General features: G+C 47.7%; 1 protein-coding gene across 1 annotated transcript in view; it reads right to left on the bottom strand.

Annotated features, from left to right (window-relative positions):
* Positions 1–1309: 1309 nt before the first annotated feature.
* The window catches only part of LOC119329047 (putative glucose-6-phosphate 1-epimerase), a 21518-nt gene continuing 1103 nt past the window's right edge, over positions 1310–21724 (bottom strand). Inside the window, exons 2-9 of the mRNA XM_037602034.1 lie at positions 8133–8207; positions 7799–7852; positions 7557–7717; positions 7307–7447; positions 3011–3113; positions 2480–2579; positions 2146–2382; positions 1310–1683 (exon numbers count right to left, since the gene is read on the bottom strand). Coding sequence (XP_037457931.1) covers positions 2171–2382; positions 2480–2579; positions 3011–3113; positions 7307–7447; positions 7557–7717; positions 7799–7852; positions 8133–8207 — 846 coding nt within the window. The 3' untranslated portion in view covers positions 1310–1683; positions 2146–2170. The remainder of the gene's footprint in view (positions 1684–2145; positions 2383–2479; positions 2580–3010; positions 3114–7306; positions 7448–7556; positions 7718–7798; positions 7853–8132; positions 8208–21724) is intronic.

The raw sequence follows: 21724 nt of genomic DNA, 5'->3' as shown, positions 1-21724 counted from the left end.
CAGCGGTTGACATAGCGCCGATGATTCACGCTCAGGTAGATACGCGCACCAAACAGACGCACGGTCAAGGAGGGTCTGGACAACGGAAGATGGTTACAGGATGTTGTGGGGGAGCTCACTTTTGTGGGTCACCTCAATCTGGCCATTAGCACCGTTCAGCGAGATACCGGTGTGTCGGATACCTTCTCTTGGCCAGCTGAATCTTCTGGTGTGTACTCGGCCAGTTCGACATATCAACGGTTGTGCCTCGGTGATGTCAAGGCCCCATATGCATCTTGCATCTGAAAGAGTTGGGCACTTTTCAAGTGCAAGATCTTTGCTTGGTTGGCGGTCCAGCATTGTATCTGAACTTCGGACCGCCGAGCCAAGCATGGTCTACAAGATCACCCCTCGACTTGCTACACGTGCTTACAGGATGAAGACAATGCAGAACATATTTTGATACGCTGCGGATATGCACGCGAGATGTGCGGATATGCACACGAGGTGTGGCACGTTTGCTCCAATACATTAAACTTGAGCATCAGGACTCCGGACGTACATGATACTTTCTTGGATTGGTGGATGAGACCATGGGGAGTTTGGCTAGGGGTTTGAAGAGAGGTTTCGATACCTTAGTCATCTTAGTTGCTTGGGAGCTCTGGAAGCAATGGAAGGATACTTTCTTGGATTGATGGATCGAGACCAGAGGAGTTTGGCTAGGGATTTGAAGAGAGGTTTCGATACCTTTGTCACCTTAGTTGCTTGGGAGCTCTAGAAGCAACGGAACGTGCGCGTGTTTAACAGGACGCACAAGACCCCGTTGGAGTTGGCCGACGACATCTTCAGAGTTGTAGAACAATGAAGACAAGCGGTTGTTGGAGTTGGTGGTTTACTATATTTTGTGAAAGAATAGCCTTCGAGTAGTTTGTGTGGGTTGTATTGGGTGGTGGGCGAGTGTGGATGTACCCATCTAACTTGTACATAGATTTTCTATCTTCTATAAAAATATGGTACGCTTTTGACGTGCTACGTGCTCTTAAAAAAAATTGCTCCTAACAATGAGCAAGGGCCATACCAGAGTCGTGCTGAAAACTGACTGCCAGGCAGTCTATGATGCATGGCACCAACATGATCGCTCGATGGGAGGGAGTATCTTCAGGGAGAAGCGCACCTATCTTCCGAACTTGCAGGGATTTGAGATTTGTCGGACTGGTCGTGATGCAAACGTTGCTGCCCATACTTGTGCCAAAGAGTCTTTGGCGTCCACACTAGTTCTATTATTTTTCCTGTAATCCCTGATTTTCTGCTTGACATTGTACAATCAGACTTGGTCCACCAAAATGAATAAAATGCCTTGAGGGCGGTTCTGGAAAAAAAAATTACATAGCTACATAATTTATTTTTTTGCGGGAAGAAAATGCTACTTTAACATAAAATGCTACAACTGCACCACATGGTAACATTCCTTAGTATGGCCACTGAACCACACGAAACGTTACTTTAGACTGATGGATTTGATTACGGACGAGTTGACCTGCTCTGGGCTAAAAACAACTGACGTGGTCTGTTATTTTAGAACTGCCCTACTACTCACTTGTAGATACAAAAAGGGCAAAAGATAGAGGATGATGAAAAGGAAGAAAGGTCAAGGCAGTGTCCGAGTCAGCCCAGCATCAAATAGGTAAGGGCAATGAAGTGCTTCTGCAGAGGCCAAATATTTCGTGAGTTAGAACGAGAGGATAGGTACACAAGGTTCATAGAAATGATAGTTACTGTGCAATTAGCTGCTCACATAGATATGCAATTGACACTTCGTGAGAACAAATTCATCAGGCTGATGGCCATAATGCAAAGTTTAAAAAAAATGCAAGTTTTACAATTGCCAACGAATACCAAAAGCCTACAATTTCAAAATCCTTTCACCCTAAAGCAGACTTGTTGATGGAGGCATGTGAGAATCACCATCTTTCAAAGGTGGTGTATGCAAGAACGACAAAGAAAAGACAGTTCATCTTCTAGTCAGCTGCTAATCACATACCAGGTATATTCATAACCATAATACTCCAAGAGACTTCTTGTTGCAGTGGTATGTAAGTACCAGAACATAATCCAATAAGTGATGCATTGAAACCAGAACACAGCTTAGCTAGAGTAAAACATCACCTGTACAAGAGGAAGAAGTGAGGACTCAACCATGAAGGACCTTTAATGGATCTAACTGCCCACTGCAGTAGCTGGAAGGAACAGCGGAGAGCCCAAGCCTTCCTTTCCACTCTTCACCAGGCTTGAGGGTAATTGGCTTCTCAACGGCTGCAGGCTCCACACAAAGCATGTGCTTGTATTCTGAATCCCCAAAATCTTGCATAGCTTTTGCCTTCTTATCCCAAGGGTTCCAAACAACTAGAGAACAACAGGTAATGATGAAGATGAAAGTAATTTGCAGCAATAGATTTCATTAAAATCAACATAAAAAGGTTTTCCATTAAATCAAGCTTACCAGCATCGGGAAGTCCTTCTTTTGTCACGACGAATGTTCTTCTCATGTCATGATCAATAATTGCAACTTTCGAGGGTGCAGCAAGATATACCTTATCAACCTTTATGACAAATCAATTACAGGTAGGAAGCATGAGATATCAAGTATTTACATTGATAGTTACTCTCTCCTTTCTGGTTTATAGGGTTCAACACAACCAACCAAGATAGATGATGAGTGGTGGAATAATTTTCGTAGTTTGCAAAAGTACTCAATTAATGCGCTCGTTTTCCTCAAATAATTGTGTTTACCAATGCATTAATTGCAATGCATGCATGCATGACCAATAAATAACTACGAACTTCTACATGCATGACCAACAAATAACTACGAACTTCCTCACATGCAGTGATTTAATGCACCTTGATATCTAAGTGTGTGATGGGAAGCAATAGAAATGAGACTTATAAAACGGTAAAACGAAAGTTTTGAGATAAGCCCTGTAAACCGAAAAGGAGGTAGTAGATTTTTTAAATGAAGTAATACACCTACTTCTGATTCAAATACAATAGCATCTCCTTGCTCTGTGAAACGCTCCTTTCCCTTCATGTTGTCAAGGTAGTCCATTGTTTCCAGCCCTTCGACGCGTACTTCACTACAGGGTTTATAAGAAGTGAGAATACTTGCAGTGGCAGTCTCAAATATTATTATCAATGAGAAACAAAGGCAAAAGAATAAAGAATTCGGCACTTCAAGCAATTGAAGTAACTCGACGGCAAGCTTGTAAAAAACGTCTTATATTGTGGGACGGATGGAGTATTTCTAAAAAAGGACAGACCCAGTGCATAGAAGCTCCCACACAAGGTGGGGTCTGGGGAGGGATTATAGGAACCTAGTCTTGCCCCTGCAAAGTGCAATGCAGAGAGGCTGGTTCGAACCCAGGACCTCTTGGCACAAGTGGGAGGACTTCACCACTGCGCCAGGCCTAATTAGCACAATCACTAGAATGACCACACAAGAATATATCAGTATTATATTTTCTTCAATTTAGTATTAATATGGAAAAGCATGCACCGAACATAGTTATGCTGCTCGTAGTGGGGAGTATCATACACTGTGATACTAGTCTATGATACTATCCTCATAGTGCATAGTACTCCCTCCGTCCAGGTGCATAGGGCGCCTAAGAGAATCCAAATTTTCCAAGAGTATTAGTCGTGTACACAGTTAATATCCCTCGTTCCTCTCGCACGCCTCCTTCGGAACCCCGTGTACACCAGCTAGTACTACTTCACTCATCCCACGCAACACAAGGAGGTAGTTCATTTCGTTGTGAGAAATTGAGATAGGAGTGCTCAGGCACTCAAGTTAGCACCCCTTTTGTGACACAACAACACTTGTAATCCCTCTCATTTTCAGATCAATGCAGAACAGGAGGTAGGATTTTACACTATCAATGGCGACCTGAACCTGTATAAAAATCCTTCGTGTCTTTTGTGACCTTTTCCAAAGGAAACAGAGCATTTTAGGCCCTAGTCGAACACAAAAATACAGGGTATCCTTGATCCCTGATGTCTAGAGTTGACACTTCAACGGCATCCCTGACACCTCGCATAGCGGTCAAGGCCAACAGGCACCGCTAAGCTCCACAGCCACGACCAAGCCGCCGTTGGGTAGCCAACCTCAGGGGCATCAAATCCGAGTGGGGGATCCGTCACGGCAGCCGCTTGAGCAACCTCCTACATCCATCGCAGGTCGCGACGCCACTTGGGCGTGCCATGCACAGCCGACGCACACCACCAGCGGTACCTTATTTTACTTGCTCTAAGAGCATCTCCAATACCTGGATAGTAGTGCAAACAACATAGTGAAGTACAAGATGGCGAAGAAGGCCGCAAAGCGAGCTGTTAGTGAAGCAAGGGGTCGGGCGTATGAGGACCTCTACCAACGGTTAGACACGAAGGAAGGCGAAAGGGACATCAATAAGATGGCCAAGATCCGAGAGAGGAAGACGAGGGATATTGGCCAAGTCAAATGCATCAAGGACGGAGCAAACCAACTCCTGGTGAAGGACGAGGAGATTAAGCATAGATGGCGGGAATACTTCGACACGCTGTTCAATGGGGAGAATGAGAGCTCTACCATTGAACTGGACGACTCCTTTGATGAGACCAGCATGCGTTTTGTGCGGCAAATCCAGGAGTCTGAGGTCAAGGAGACTTTAACAAGGATGAAAGGAGGCAAGGCGATGGGCCCTAATTGTATCCCCATTGAAGTGCGGAAAGGCCTCAGGGACATAGGGATAGTATGGCTAACCAAGCTTTTCAACCTCATTTTTTGGGCAAACAAGATGCCAGAAGAATGGAGACGGAGTATATTAGTACCGATCTTCAAGAACAAGGGGGATGTTCAAAGTTGTACTAATTACTGTGGAATTAAGCTGATGAGCCATACAATGAAGCTATGGGAGAGAGTCATTGAGCACCGCATAAGAAGAATGACAAGACCAAAAATCGGTTTGGTTTCATGCCTGGGAGGTCGACCATGGAAGCCATTTTCTTGGTGTGACAACTTATGGAGATCCAGGGAGCAAAAGATGGACTTGCATATGGTGTTCATTGACTTGAAGAAGGCATATGATAAGATACCGTGGAATGTCATGTGGTGGGACTTGGAGAAACACAAAGTCCCAGCAAAGTACATTACCCTCATCAAGGACATGTATGATAATGTTGTGACAAGTGTTCGAAAAAGTTATGTCGACACTGATGACTTCCCGATTAAGATAGGACTGCATCAGGGTCAGCTTTGAGCCCTTATCTTTTTGCCTTGGTGATGGATGAGGTCACAAGGGATAACAAGGAGATATCCCATGGTGTATGCTCTTTGCGGATGATGTGGTGCTAGTTGACGATAGTCGGACGGGGGTAAATAGGAAGTTAGAGTTATGGAGACAAACCTTGGAATCGAAAGGGTTTAGGCTTAGTAGAACTAAAACAGACTACATGATGTGCTGTTTCAGTACTACTAGGTGTGAAGGGGAGGAGGTTAGCCTTGATGGGCAGGTGGTGCCTCAGAAGGACACCTTTCGATATTTGGGGTCAATGTTGTAGAAGGATGGAGGTATTGATGAAGATGTGAACCATCGAATCAAAGCCGGATGGATGAAGTGGCGCCAAGTTTCTGGCATTCTCTGTGACAAGAGAGTGCCACAAAAGCTAAAAGGCAAGTTCTACAGGACGGCGGTTCGACTCGCAATGTTGTATGGCGCTGAGTGTTGGCCGCCTAAAAGGCGACATGTTCAACAATTAGGTGTGGCGGAGATGCATATGTTGAGATGGATGTGTGGCCACACGAGGAAGGATCGAGTCCAAAATGATGATATACGAGATAGAGTTGGGGTAGCACCAATTGAAGAGAAGCTTGTCCAACATCGTCTGAGATGGTTTGGGCGTATTCAGTGAAGGCCTCCAGAAGCTCTAGTGCATAGCGGACGGCTAAAGCGTGTGGAGAATGCCAAGAGAGGTCGGGATAGACCGAATTTGACATAGGAGTCCGTTAAGAGAGACCTGAAGGATTGGAGTATCACCAAAGAACTAGCTATGGACAGGGTACGTGGAAGCTTGCTATCCATGTGCCAGAGCCATGAGTTGGTCGCGAGATCTTATGGGTTTCACCTCTAGCCTACCCCAACTTGTTTGGGACTAAAGGCTTTGTTGTTGTTGTTATTTTTTTAAGAGCATCTCCAATAACTTGTTAGTTAGTTTGTTGGTCAACATATCCATGTCATCAACCAACAATGTATCATACACGTACTCCAATGGTTGTACTCCCTTCGTCTTTGAGAACAAGGCCACTTCGTTTTTTGTGTCAAACTTTTGACTCATAATTTTGGTCAACAAAATATGAGTTATATGTCATAAAAAATACTCCCTCCATTCCATAGTGTAGTGAATATAGATATTCTGTTAAGTCAAACTTTGACCAAGTTTATAGAGAAAATTATTTGCATCTAGAATACTAAATATATACAATATGAAAATACGTCTTGTGATGTATATAATGACATGTATTTGGTATCCCAGATGTGTAAGTTTTTCTCCACGTTAAAGTTTGTAAAGTTTGACTTTTCAAAAAATCTATACGCATCATCAGAAAGTTCACCAAGATGTGCAGCCAACGGCATACTTTTTGTGGCATATAACTCTCATTTTATTGGTAAAATTAATGGACAAAGTTAGAACAAAAATATGAAGTGGCCTTGTATTCAAAGACGAAGGGAGTATGTAAGGTTGACCAATAGGAGGTGAGCGAATATGGAAGCTTGCTCTCTTTCTTTACCTCGGAGCTTGTGCACACGGTGTTGGTTCATTTTCATTCAACCTCACACTCTCTCTTCATTCATTACTTGACACATCATCGAAGATGCTTACTTGGCAATTTTACCGACAAGCATCTTACAGCTGAGCACACATCCAGCAAAGGGGAACCGAGGAAAGAGAGAGCACTGAGCACACATCCAGCAAAGGGGAACCGAGGAAAGAGAGAACACGCATGTCAGCAGCCTTTCAAGCACACACAGAGCTAGCTTGCTAGCTGGCCCAATAAACCCGGATGAAGGGACTAGTACTATACTACATCCCAAATTTATACGGCATAAGCCAAGACTGAGCGAGTGAATATAGTTGCATACATGCACATGACTATTAAAGCAGTGCACAATTGTACAAAACCAAATTCTGAATTTCCAACAAGATGTCAAAAAATGGAGCAGTCGATTGCAGAGGTTAAAATTTCATTAAAAATAATAATGCAGACAACAAAGCGAAAAAACATAAGAGACCATACCTTATGTCAGAAACAGAGAAGTATGTGTGATATGCAAATGTATAAGAAAAAGGTCTTCCATCAGTGTTGGTATTCCTGATTCGAGACGTGAGACTCAAATCTCCACCAGCACCAAGAGCAATTCTCAAGCGAAACTCGAAACTGTTAATGTTGAATAAGCCAAGAGCAGAGTCAGAAATGTATGTATACATCATCACATGCATAAAAGAGATAATTGTGCCTATTCATGGTTTAAGCATCTAACACAAACCTGTGTGGCCACATCTTTAAATCATCTTCACTAGGCTTCAGAATAAGATCAACAAAAGCTTTAATTGCAGGATTTACTGGTAAAGGGGGTGGATTATCATCAATAGCCCAAAGCCGATTTCTTGCAAATCCATGTTGCTCAAGATTTCCCTGAGTTCCAAACTGCATCAACATGGTAGTTCTCAGTGATAGGCAGAAAATAATTTTAACATGACCAGGTCATCATGGATGAAGGTTGCATACCTGGGGAAAGCAAATAGGTATCCCACCACGAAACGGTTTTGGAGGCTTGATGGCCTGAAAAAGAAAATTTTACTTTCAGAAACTGAGGCATTAACCTGGCCTGGATGTATAAGTACACATATGACAAGCATTGCAGCGCAATATATATCACGATTAGCACTTGAGCTAAAAAGAACTAGAATTGTCTGATTGAAACCCAATGGTAAAATCAGAAGCAATCATGGAAAAGGTTAAAAATGCAGAGATGAGGCGGATCTATTATGCAAAAATTAGAATCATACTGCATCAGGCAGTATGATTCATGATACACATGGCCAAAGACAGGATTATCTACCTTGCTGCTGACAAAAAGCAACTCCTCACCATGGTCATTCTTCCATGAAGTTACTTGACCTCCAAAAAGACGGATCTGCGAATACATAATACTTTAGTGATACTCATCATTACATCATGCGGTTTCACAATATAACAAACTGAAAGTCCAACGCATGGAAGACAACATGATATTACTTCCAAAAACAAAAGGGGTGAGGACGAAGAAATGAAGACGAAGGGAGAGGACTAGAGGCTCTCCTAGTTAGCATAAAAAAAGCACGGACACACCAGAAAATGCCAGTTTGCTGTCCTGATACGGCAGGATACGGGGGCACGGCAGGATATGTGAATCCAGCAGTATCCCCTGATTTTTTATTTCAAAAATAGAAAGAAAAAAGCAGGGATACAGCAGGATACGTAAGTGACACATTTGGGACACGGCCTGGCCCAAAAACAGCCTCGGTCCAATACACCCGATCTTGCAGGGTCGCACGTGTTAGAGTTATAATATAAATCATGTACCCCTTTGTATTTATCCCGTTGTATAAGGGGTTTCCTGCATATGTTTCACACCTGTACATGTATATATATCGGCCTATGGCCTCATGGGAATACAAGTTGCTTTCCTAACATGGTATTAGAGCATAGGTTCTTTTTCGCACGCGCAACTCGTGCTCTTCCCGATCCAATATTCTGCACAGCCGCCGGCGCTGTTCCTCCTACCCGTAGCTGCTCTGTTCCCTGCTGAAGGCAGTCTCGCTCGATCAATCTCGGCTTGCGCGAGACCGCTCGATCTCAGCAGCTCTTGTTCCTACGCGAGGCTGCTCGATCTCGGCTTACGCGAGCCCAGCCGCCGCTCGATCCCAGTCGCCCGCCCCGATCCAGTTGACCGTGCCCGCCCCGATCTGGTCGCCAGCGCCCGCCCGATCCGGTCGTCAGCGCCCGCCCCGACCCAGTTGCTCGCGCGCACCCCGCGATCCAGTCGCCCGTAGACGCTACTCCCTGCTCGCGCCCTAATTCCGCTGCTGGTGGTCTGCTGTTCCAGATTCTGCTGATTTGGGATCTCAAAAAAAAATGTCTGCTGCATCGGGCTATGTTGTTGTCCCTCACTGTCCGGTGATCTTCGATGGTACTAACTACACCGAGTTCACTGGCTTCATGCGCATTCACATGCGTGGCATCCGTCTCTGGGGTGTTCTTTCTGGCGAGGTCTGCTGTCCGCCACGTCCGGTTCCTCCGGTGGCTCCTATTCCGCCGACTCCACCGGTTCTTCCTCCGGATGCTAATCAGGCCGCCAAGGATGCGGCTAAGCTTGCTGATGAGGCTACTGATCGTGCTTATGATGAGAGGGTTTTGGCTTATGAGGAGGCTCTTCAGACGCATCATGGTGCTCTGTCTGTTTACACCCAGTGGCTTGATGATGATGCTCGTGCTGCAGCTGTTCTCACTGCTAGTGTTCTGCCTTAGTTTGCTTCTGAGTTTCTGGGTCTTCCTACTGTCTTTGAGATGTGGACCCGTCTTCGTCAGCGCTATCAGCCCTCTGGTGATGCCTTATACCTTTCTATGGTCCGTCAGGAGCATGCTCTTCAGCAGGGTGACTCTACTGTTGATGACTTCTATGCACAGAGTTCTGCTAACTGGCGCCAGCTTGATTCTCTCCGCAGTGCTGGTTGTCGTACCTGCCCCTGTTGCCAGGCTGTCCAGGCCAATTTGGAGTTTCATCGCGTGTATGAGTTCCTGTCTCGGCTCCGTAAGGAGTTTGAGCCCCGGCGTGCTCAGTTGTTTGCTCGTGGCCGTATTTCTCTCATGGAGACGCTTTCTGAGATTCGTGCTGAGGAGACTCGCTTACATGGTGCTGGTTTGCTGGAGGTTCCCTCTGTGCTCGTTACTCGTGCTCCTACGCCACCTGCTGCACCGACCCCTTCTCGCTCGAGTGCTCCGCCGCTCTTGCCCACTCCTTCTGGAGGCTCAGGTCGCCCTCGTCCACATTGCGACTATTGCAACAATGATGGTCATCTTGAGTCTCAGTGCTACACGAAGAAGAAACACCTGCGCAAGGCGCGATCATCATCCTCAGGGACTTTGTCATCTACCTCGACAGCTTCAGCCATTGCTTTGACTGAGCAGGATATTATGAGACTTAAGCGTCTGCTCGCGGCTTCAGGTTCTTCCTCAACGGGTACTGCTGGTTCTGTGACTGATGCTTCCCGCACTGAGCAATCACCCTCTACACAGTCAGGTACATCCCCATGGGTTCTGGACTCTGGAGCTTCTTTTCATATGTCTTCTCATTCTTCCATTTTGTCCTCTCGTCGATCACTGGATTCTCCTGTTCATGTCTTCACTGCTGATGGTACTCCACTTTCTGTTGCTAGTAGAGGCAATCTTACCACTCCTTATTCTGTTCCTGATGTTGCTCATGTTCCTCGACTTACCATGAATCTGTTTTCTGCTGGTCAACTTACTGATTCTGGTTGTCGCGTCATCCTTGACGTTGACTCTTGTTCTGTCCAGGACCGTCGCACGCACACTCTGGTTGGGGCTGGCCCTCGCCGCCGTGATTCTCAGGGTCTTTGGGAGTTGGACTGGCTTCATGTTCCTTCCGCTGCCACCACCGTCGCTAGTTCTTCCGTTTCTGTCGCCTCCGTTACTGGTTCCTTCCAGCAGTGGCATCATCGACTTGGTCATCTGTGTGGTTCTCGGTTGTCTTCTTTAGTTCGTCGAGGTCTTCTGGGGTCTGTCTCAGGAGATGTCTCTTTAGAGTGTCATGGTTGTCGTCTTGGCAAGCAGATTCAGTTACCATATTCACATAGTGAGTCAGTGTCCAAGCGTCCTTTCGATTTAGTCCATTCTGATGTATGGGGTCTGGCCCCTTTCGCTTCGAAAGGTGGTCATAAATACTATATTATTTTCATAGATGATTTCTCTCGTTACACATGGCTTTATTTCATGACTTCTCGTTCTGGGGTGTTGTCTATTTATAAGCGTTTTGCTGCCATGGTTCATACTCAGTTCTCTTCACCCATTCGTGTTTTTCGTGCTGACTCCGCTGGCGAGTATATCTCTAAGATGTTGCGTGGTGTTCTTGCTGAGCAAGGGACTCTCTCTCAATTCTCTTGTCCTGGTGCTCATGCTCAGAATGGTGTGGCTGAGCGAAAGCATAGACATCTTCTTGAGACGGCTCGTGCATTGATGATTGCTGCCTTTCTCCCGCCTAATTTTTGGGCTGAGGCCGTCTCCACATCCACCTATCTTATCAATATACAGCCTTCCGCTGCTCTACAGGGTGGTGTTCCTTTCGAGCGACTTTTTGATCGTTCTCTCGATTATTCGATGCTTCGCTCGTTTGGTTGTATTTGCTATGTTCTTCTTGCCCCTCGCGAACGCATCAAGCTGACCGCTCAGTCTGTTGAGTGTGTCTTCTTAGGCTATAGTGATGAGCATAAGGGCTATCGTTGTTGGGATCCTATCGGTCGTCGGATGCGTATCTCTCGAGACGTGACTTTTGATGAGTCTCGTCCCTTCTACCCACGCCCATCTTCCTCGACTTTTTCAGTGCAGGATATCTCTTTCCTCACTTTTCCTGACTCACCTATCACCCCCGTCGAGCCTGTACCTCTCCGTTCCACTTCCTCTCCTTCTCCACCTCTAGTTGATTTGCAGCCACCATCCTCCCCGGTCTCCTCGCCTAGCATGTCACCGGGTTCTCCACCTTCATCTCCGGTGACTTCCTCCCCGATCTCCTCTCCCAGCATGTCACCGGATTCTACACCTTCATCTCTGGTGACTTCTTCGTCGCCACCCCCCGATTCTACCTTGACGATTCCTCCTTCTATTATTCCATCTTTTCCTCAGCATTACACTCGTCGTCCACGACCAGTCGATGCCTCTGTGGATGAGTCGTCATCTTCCTCTCAGCCTACTTATGGCTTGCGTTCTCGTCCTCGTCCGCCTGTTGATCGCTTTGGATTTCCCACCGCTGGTGCTGCTGTTCTTGAGCCGATTTCTTACCGTCAGACTGTTGTTCATCCTGAATGGCAGTTTGCGATGGCAGAGGAGATTGCTGCTCTTGAACACACTGGTACCTGGGATCTTGTTTCTCTTCCTCCCGGCGTCCGTCCGATCACTTGTAAGTGGGTCTACAAGGTTAAGACTCGCTCCAATGGTTCTCTTGAGCGTCACAAAGCTCGTCTTGTGGCTCGTGGTTTTCAGCAGGAGCACGGTCGTGATTATGACGAGACTTTTGCTCCTGTGGCCCATATGACCACTGTTCGTACACTTCTTGCCGTTGCCTCTGCACGCCACTGGTCTATATCTCAGCTTGATGTTAAGAATGCCTTTCTTAATGGTGAGCTGCGTGAGGAGGTGTACATGCAGCCACCACCTGGGTATTCTGTTCCTAATGGCATGGTATGTCGTCTTCGTCGCTCTCTCTATGGCCTTAAGCAAGCCCCCCGCGCCTGGTTTGAGCGCTTTGCCTCTGTGATCACTGTTGCTGGTTTTTCAGCAAGTGCTCATGATCCAGCATTGTTTATTCACCTTTCTCCTCGTGGTCGGACTCTTCTTCTTCTCTATGCTGATGACATGATCATCACGGGGGATGACCCCAGGTATATTGCCTTTGTAAAGGCCCGTCTTAGTGAGCAGTTTCTTATGTCTGATCTTGGACCTCTTCGCTACTTTCTTGGGATTGAAGTCTCTTCTACCTCTGATGGCTTTTTTATATCCCAGAAAAAGTATATCCAGGATCTTCTTGCTCGTGCTGCTCTTACTGACGAGCGCGTTGTTGAGACTCCTATGGAGCTCAATGTTCACCTCCGTGCTACTGATGGTGATCCTCTCCCTGACCCGACGCGTTATCATCATCTTGTTGGCAGTCTTGTCTATCTAGCTGTCACTCGTCCGAACATCTCTTATCCGGTTCATATTCTGAGTCAGTTTGTCTCTGCTCCCACCTCGGTTCACTATAGTCATCTCCTTCGTGTTCTCCGCTATCTTCGAGGCACAATCTCTCACCGTCTATTCTTTCCTCGCTCCAGTTCTTTACAGCTTCAGGCCTATTCGGATGCTACGTGGGCTAGTGATCCTTCAGATCGCCGTTCACTTTCTGCTTACTGTGTTTTTCTTGGTGGTTCTCTCATTGCCTGGAAGACAAAGAAACAGCTTGCAGCTTCCCGTTCGAGTGTCGAGGCTGAGTTGCGAGCAATGGCTCTTTTCACGGCAGAGGTGACTTGGTTACGGTGGTTACTTCAGGATTTTGGTGTTTCTGTCACTACACCGACTCTGCTCTTATCTGACAGTACAGGTGCTATCAGCATTGCGCGCGATCCTGTGAAGCATGAGCTCACCAAGCATATTGGTGTTGATGCTTTCTATGTGCGCGCTGGTGTGCAGGATCAAGTTATTGCTCTTCAGTATGTGCCTTCCGAGTTACAGTTGGCGGATTTCCTGACGAAGGCCCAGACTAGAGCACAACATGGCTTTTATCTCTCCAAACTCAGTGTTGTTCATCCACCATGAGTTTGAGGGGGGGTGTTAGAGTTATAATATAAGTCATGTACCCCTTTGTATTTATCCCGTTGTATAAGGGGTTTCCTGCATATGTTCCACACTTGTACATGTATATATATCGGCCTATGGCCTCATGGGAATACAAGTTGCTTTCCTAACAGCACGCACGCTCTCCACATAAGAATGAGATGCTCCCAGCCTCCTAGGCAGCAGTGGACATGCCGCCGCCTCCTGGACCAAAGCCGCAGCTGCCGCCGGCAACGCCTGGACTCGACCGGCGGCCGCTACCCCCAGCAGCATTAGCCTCTCCTCGCAGGTAACCCCAATCGCGAAGTCCCCAAACCCAGCAGACTCTCCTCAGCTTCTCATCTCTTTTATTCTGATTTCTTCCATTAAGCTGTTGGATGCTGCTTGCTGCTCTTTGAATACTTGTGCTGCTGCTGTTTGCTACCCATGTTGTGCTGCTCTTTGAATGCTTGTGCTGCTGGCCTGCTGCTGCTCATTCGAACAGTCGAATACTTGTGCTGCTGTTGAATCTTGAATGATGAATGCCTGGATGCTTTGCTGCTTGGCTTCTTGGAGTGAGGCCTCATCTTCTTCAGATAACAAAGATGTAGCAACCTGTGACAGAATTCCACACCCTGCCTTTGAGCAACTTTGCAAGGAAGACGGAGCAGCCCAACAACTCATTGAACATGGTGCAACTAGGCATACAATTCCTCTACCTCACTTTGCTGGTTCTGCTCCAACAAGAAAATGAAAGCAAACAGTTATTGGAGAGAGTTTTAATGCTGAGATCCGACAACAAGCTGATGCTCGTATTGCTAGAATGTTTTTCACCTACAATGCTCAGACTTGAACATGCTTGCTGATTTTTATCAGCCCCAATGATGATCATGAAGTTATAGAAATGAGAAACAAATGCTCTCGAAAGTTTTATCCAGAACAAGATGACCTCCAAACTATCAAGAATTTGCTGATTTTGCTCTTTTCATTAATGCCTTTGAAAATCCAGATTCTGTTGAAGATAGAGCTGATTTTGAACCTAAGCAATGATGGGGCACTCGTGGAGTAAGCACAAGATTGTTAAAAAATTAGCATTGAAAGTACTTGAGCAACCAACTCCGCCTATGTTGTCTCAACATAGCCGGTCCCAAGCCCGGGTTAAGGAGGAGGGTTGTGATAGGCTTGGCGAGCCAACGTCAAAACTCAGCCACTCATATGAAGATGAAACCCAAAAGATTTTTGTTGGGGCGTAACCCTCTCAGCGACGCGCCACATCGGGACCCCGGCATGGGGGAAAATGAGCAAGGGTCTTCGCATTTGACTCGATGAGTGCGAAGGCAAGGAAGCTAGCCAAGCCTAGGAGGATCCACTTAGGTAGCTGGAACGTAGGGTCCTTGACAGGTAAGCTTCTGGAGCTAGTTGATACAATGGTGAGGAGAGGTGTTGATATCATTTGCTTCAAAGAAACCAAATGAAGGGGGCAGAAGGCGAAGGAGGTGGAGGATACCGGCTTCAAGCTATGGTACACGAGGACAGCTGCAAACAGAAATGGAGTAGGCATCTTAGTCAACAAGAGCCTCAAGTATGGAGTGGTAGACGTCAAGAGACGTGGGAACTGGATTATACTGGTCAAGCTGGTAGTTGGGACTTGTTCTCAATGTTATCAGCGCATATGCCCCGCAAGTAGGCCACAACGAGAACACCAAGAGGGAGTTCTAGGAAGGCCTAGAGGACATGGTTAGGAGTGTACCGATTGGCGAGAAGCTCTTCATAAGAGGAGACCTCAATGGTCATGTGGGTACATCTAACACAGGTTTTGAAGGGGTGAATGGGGGCTTTGGCTATGGTATCAGGAATCAAGGAGGAGAAAATGTCCTAACTTTGCTTTAGCCTACGAATGATTGTAGCTAACACCCTTTTTAAAAAGAGAGAATCACATCTAGTAACTTCTAGTATTGGTCAACACAATAGCCAGATTGATTTCATCCTCCCGAGAAGAAGACAGGCGTCCGTGCCTTGGTTGTAAGGTGATACCTGGAGAGAGTGTTATCCCTCAGCATAAGATTGTGCTTGCTGACTTCCGCTTTAGAATTCGTGTCTAGCGGGATAAGCGTGCCAAAAGTCGCAAGTGGTGGAAGCTCAAGGAGGAGGTAGCTCAGGCGTTCAAGGAGAGGGTCATTAAGGAGGGCCCTTGGGAGGAAGGAGGTGATGCGAACAATATGTGCATGAAGATGGCGACTTGCATTCGTAGAAGCGAAGCTAAAGATACCTTGTGGTGGAATGATGTCCAAAAGGCTATTAAGGAGAAGAAAGATTGTTTCATACACTTTTACCTGGATAGGGGTGCAGACAACATAGAAGTACAGGATGCAAAGAAGGCTGCAGAGCGAGCTGTGAGTGAAGCAAAGGGTTAGGCATATGAGGACACCGATGGTTAGACACGACGGAAGGCGAAAGGGACATCTATAAGATAGCCAAGATCCGAGAGAGGAAGACAAGGGATGTTGACCAAGTCAAATGCATCAAGGATGGAGCAGACCAGCTCCTGGTGAAGGACAAGGAGATTAAGCATAAACGACGGGAGTATTTCAACAAGTTATTCAATGGGGAGAATGAGAGCTCTACCATTGAATTGACGACTCCTTTGATGACACCAGCAGGCATTTTGAGCGGCGAATTCAGGAGTCCAAGGTCAAGGAGGCTTTAAAAAGGATGAAAGGAGGCAAGACAATGGGCCCTGATTGTATCCCCCATTGAGATGTGGAGAGGCCCCGGGGACATAGCGATAGTATGGCTAATCAAGCTTCCCAACCTCATTTTTTGGGCACATAAGATGCCGGAAGAATGGAGACGGAGTATATTAGTACCAATCTTCAAGAACAAGGGGGATGTTTAGAGTTGTACTAATTACCGTGGAGTTAAGTTGATGAGCCATACAATAAAGCTATGGGAGAGAGTCATTGAGCACCGCTTAAGAAGAATGACAAGTGTGACCAAATATCAGTTTGGTTTCATGCCTGGGAGGTCGAGCATGGAAGCCATTTTCTTGGTACAACTTATGGAGAGATACAGGGAACAAAAGAAGGACCTGCATATGGTGTTGATTGACTTGGAGAAGGCCTATGATAAGATACCGCAGAATGTCATGTGGCGGGCCTTAGAGAAACACAAAGTCCCAGCAAAGTACATTACACTCATCAAGGAGATGTACGACAATGTTGTGACAATTGTTCGAACAAGTGATGGCGACATTGATGACTTCCCAATTAAAATAGAACTGCACCAGGGGTCAACTTTGAGCTCTTATTTTTTTTACTTTTTTATTGTTCTGGTGATGGACGAGGTCACAAGGGATATACAAGGAGATATCCCATGGTGTATGCTCTTTGTGGAATGGGGGTCAATAGGAAGTTAGAGTTATGGAGACAAGCCTTGGAATCGAAAGGTTTTAGACTTTGAAGAACTAAACCGAGTACATGAGTGTGTGATTTCAGTACTACTGGGTACAAGGAGATTAGCCTTAATGGGCAGGTGGTGCCTGAGAAGGACGCCTTTCGATTTTTTGGGTCAATGTTGCAGAAGGACAGGGATATCGATGAAGATGTGAACCATCGAATCAAAAGTCGATTGGATGAGAAGTGGCACCAAGCTTCTGGCATTCTCTGTGACAAGAGATTGCCACAAAAGCTAAAAGACAAGTTCTATAGGACGGCGATTCAACCCGCAATGTTGTATGGCGCCGAGTGTTGGGCAACTAAAAGGCAACATGTTCAACAGTTAGGTGTGGCGGAGATGCGCATGTTGAGATGGATGTGTTGCCACACAACGAAGGACTGAGTCCGGAATGATGATATACAAGATAGAGTTGGGGTAACACTGATTGAAGAGAACCTTTGTCCAACATCGTCTGAGATGGTTTGAGTATATTCAGCGCATGCCTCCAGAAGTTGTAGTGCATAGCGAACGGTTAAAACGTGTTGATAATGTCAAGAGAGGTCAGGGTAGACCGAACTTGACATGGGAGGAGTCCGTAAAGAGAGATCTGAAGTACTGGAGTATCACCAAAGAACTAGCCATAGACAGGAGTGTGTGGAAGCTTGCTATCCATGTGCCAGAACCATGAGTTGGTCGCGAAAACTTATGATTTCACCTCTAGCCTACCCCAACTTATTTGGGACTAAAGGCTTTATTGTTGTTGTTGTGAAGTACTTGAGCAGCCTGCGTCTTCCTCTTGTTGTGAGAGGAATTGGACCACAGATGGTTTCATCCATAGCGCTGCAAGAAACAAGCTAGCTCCTACCCGAGGTAATGATTTGGTGCTTACACACAACAAACACCGCCTGCTTTCAAGGAATTCTCGAAAATATCAAACTGGGCCAAGTCGAATGTGGGACATTGGGGGAGATGGACTTGTGACTTTTGCTCGTGTTGGCATGCTTGAAGGTGCAGATCTTTCACTTGATGAACTACAATTGAAAGAGGGAATAATTGATTCTCTCACTTGAGTCTTGCCCTTCAGTCATTCACTCCTTTAGGCTTCAGCCATGAGACCATCAGCCTATTTAATTTATGTTTCTAGATGTTATGTAATGTACTTCTGAACTGCCTATTTGCCATTTGAACTGTTTGACTATGTGGCCATCTGAGTGTTGTTAGCTCCTATTTATCATGATCTTAGTGGGCTCTGTCATGTTGCCAGTTTGTCATGGTTTGTATTTTGTAATATTGTGTCATGTTGGGAGTTTGAGAATTGAAATTGCTAAACCATACTAAAATTGGGAGACAAATAGCATTGCAAATTGGGTAAGCAAACTTCTTTACTGTTTTCATGTTTTCTTATTCTCTTCTGATTATGTCTTCTTTACTGTTTGATGTGTTTTGCAAGATGCAAATTGCAATGACATTGGGGGATGAGGATCAATCAAGAACTTGATAAAAGAGACACCAAATGGGGCGGCAGTATTCTCTATTCTGACCTCATTATCATTAATTTTTTGTCTTAACTCTACATGTACAATGGAGCACAAAACCAGCATACATCACTCGTACTAGAAGAAATTAGTTGTTTATTCTTATTTGTCGAATTATAGCACTGCTGCGAAGTTCTTATCTCAGCAAGTTCACAAGCTGGGAATTATCACTAGGAATACCTTATGTACAACATTTATACAATCTGAAGAGTTGATTGCAGCATTTCTAAATGGTAAACGCTTGTACCCGGCGGACCGGCTGAAAGTTGTCGGTCGCGCACAGGCGTCACGCGTGCGCATCTCAAGTGGGGCCTGTCCACCGCCCTCCCTTCACCTTATCTTCTCAGAGGCTCAAACAACCACATCCACTTAATCTCATCTCATTACGCTCCCATCTCCTCTGCTCTACAGCTCAGCTCCACCTCATCTCGCGTGCCGCCGACAAGATCCTCTGCCACCGGCGACGCGATGCCGGCCGGCCATGGCCACCACCACCTTCTGTTTCTTATATCCCTGCCATGGCTGCTCCACCAAACGCCACCGCGCCGAGTTGCGCCTGATACCGCGGTGAGCCGTGCCCATGGATGCGAGGCCGTGGAGCTGCCAGCCTGCGGCAAAGACTGTTGCATCCTCAGACCGGCGGCAATGTCCGAGGTAACGCGTTGCGACCGGTGAGATGCGCTACTGGAACAGGCGTGGAGATTTGCTTCAACTGGAGAGGGGATTTGCTTCAACCGGCGAGGATGATGGTGGGCGGCGACGGTGGTGGGCTGCGGTAAGTTTCGCCTTTTTTGATTTTTGCTGGAGACACTTTCGATTTTTGCTGGAATCGGTTTCTCGATTTGCTGCAACAGGAGAGGATAGTGCTGGGTGACCATGATAGCAGGGGTGCCATGTTTTTTTGCTGGGAACCAGCTTTTTGACCTGCTGCAATCGGTGAGGATGGTGTTGGGGCGGCTACGACGGTGACGCCATGACTTTTTTTGCTGCATTGATTTTTTTGCTGGAAACCCCTTCAATTTTGCTAGAACTATATGAGTTTTTTGTTGAAACCATGTATGTTTTTTGCTGGAACCAAATCAATGTGTTTTGCTGGAAACACATTATTGTTTGTTGGAACCATATCAATTATTTGCTGGAATCATGTGTTTTGCTTTTCAAACTGGCGTTGCTATTTTTTGTTGCAACTGAAGCGCGGCGACCCCGACGGCGGCGGCGAGCGGCGAACAGTAGGGAGCCAGCGGAGCTTCGAGGTCGCGCGGGCAAGATTTGATGGCGTTTGTTGTGTTTTTTCTCTATGCATCGAGGCAAAAGGACCGAAGGAAAAGAAAAAAGGACAAGATCTGATGGTTTGCGGCTTCTAGATCGGTCGGCTAGCAGCCGACCAGCTGAAAGGTTGGGCCGGCCTGCCGGCGCCTAGTAGTGCCCTTTCTAAATTGCAGAAGGACATTGTTCTTATCACGATCTTATTAAGCATCTCCCCATGCTAAACTACACTTTCTAGAATGAAACTAACATATTCCAAAAAAGGCTTTCGCCCCGCTTTGTATATAACGATCATCCATAACCCGATACAAACGCACACCACCATAACACATGCACACACCCAAGACAGGATACATAGGCGTTGAGCACAGCAACACCGCCCCAAACACTACAGGAGCCACCAGGGTCCTCAACCATGGAGACGCCATCGCAAAGAGATCAAGCCGCATATGACCAACCGTGGGCTCCAAGGCAGCGCCTTCAGGAAGGTTATAACACCGGAGTGCCGCCACCATCCGACCCGAGGATCAGAGTTTCCCCTGGAGCAACACGACGGGCAATGAGGGTCGCGACGACGCCTTCAATAAGGGAACAAGCTACGCTGCCGCCGGTCCGTCCGAGGATAGAACAGGTTTTCACCCCGGCCAACACTCACCGCCACGAACGCCACACCCCGGCGACCACGCCGCCCACACGACCATGGCCACCGGGCAGCACCGAGCCACGGGCTCTGCCCATGAGCATTGCGCTCCCATCACCAGGGTCGCCGCCCCAGCATCCAAGACCTTGACACCACCTCACCCGAGCCCCGCCGCTACCCCAACCAAGGATACAAGCGGAAAGGACCCGCTTTTCGCGCCCCTGGGAGGCCCCAGCACCGAGACCCAATAGGCCGGCCAAACCTAGCCTCCATCGACCAGTCCTGCGGCACCGTGCACGAGACGAGCTCGGTCCTGCTGCCGGGCGCGAGACAGACTCGATCCTCCGCACCGAGCGCAGACGAGCGATGGACCGCAGTTGAGAAAGGACCAACCCTTCGACGAAAGTGGCACCTGGACGACAAGGAGAGGGATCGAAGGTCGAAACGGGTTGCCTACAAACGAGTTGACGCCGGAAAGCCAGCCACCGCTGTAGCCGACCCGCCGAGTTGCCGGGATGCCGGCTCGGCGAATGGAAGCCTCCACGCCCAGAGGACAGAGCCACCTCGTCGCCGGCGCCAACAGCCGGAGCAGCAGCCATGCCGAGCCGCTGGCCCAACCCGCGCCGCCCGCCGGACACCCTGCGTCAGATCCGGCCGGAGCACGCCACCGCCATGACCACACACCCCAAGGCGTGACCAGCACCAGCACCACCCCTCCGGCGGCCCCAGCAACAACCACGCCCGCCACCCCCGCGCCCCATCGCAGATTGACGCGCACCGCCACCAGATCTGTCGCGCAAACGCAGGCGTTCCACCCCAGCACGAGCACTCACGCAGCCACCACAGCAAGGACGCCCACCCGCGCCACCGACACTGCCGTGCGCGTTGACGCTGGAAAGCCAGCCACCGCTGCAGCCGACCCGCTGAGTTGCCGTGATGCCGGCTCGGCGAATGGAAGCCTCCACGCCCAGAGGACAGAGCCACCTCGCGGCCGGCGCCAACAGCCGGAGCAGCAGCCACGCCGAGCCGCTGGCCCAACCCGCGCCGCCCGCCGGACACCCTGCGTCAGATCCGGCCGGAGCACGCCACCGCCATGACCACACACCCCAAGGCGTGACCAGCACCAGCACCACCCCTCCGGCGGCCCCAACAACAACCACGCCCGCCACCCCCGCGACCCATCACAGATTGACGCGCACCGCCACCAGATCTGCCCGG

Source organism: Triticum dicoccoides, chromosome 7A, assembly GCF_002162155.2.
Source record: "Triticum dicoccoides isolate Atlit2015 ecotype Zavitan chromosome 7A, WEW_v2.0, whole genome shotgun sequence".
NCBI lineage: Eukaryota > Viridiplantae > Streptophyta > Magnoliopsida > Poales > Poaceae > Triticum > Triticum dicoccoides.
Note: the sequence above shows the minus strand (reverse complement) of the source record. Positions and strands in the feature narration are given on the sequence as shown.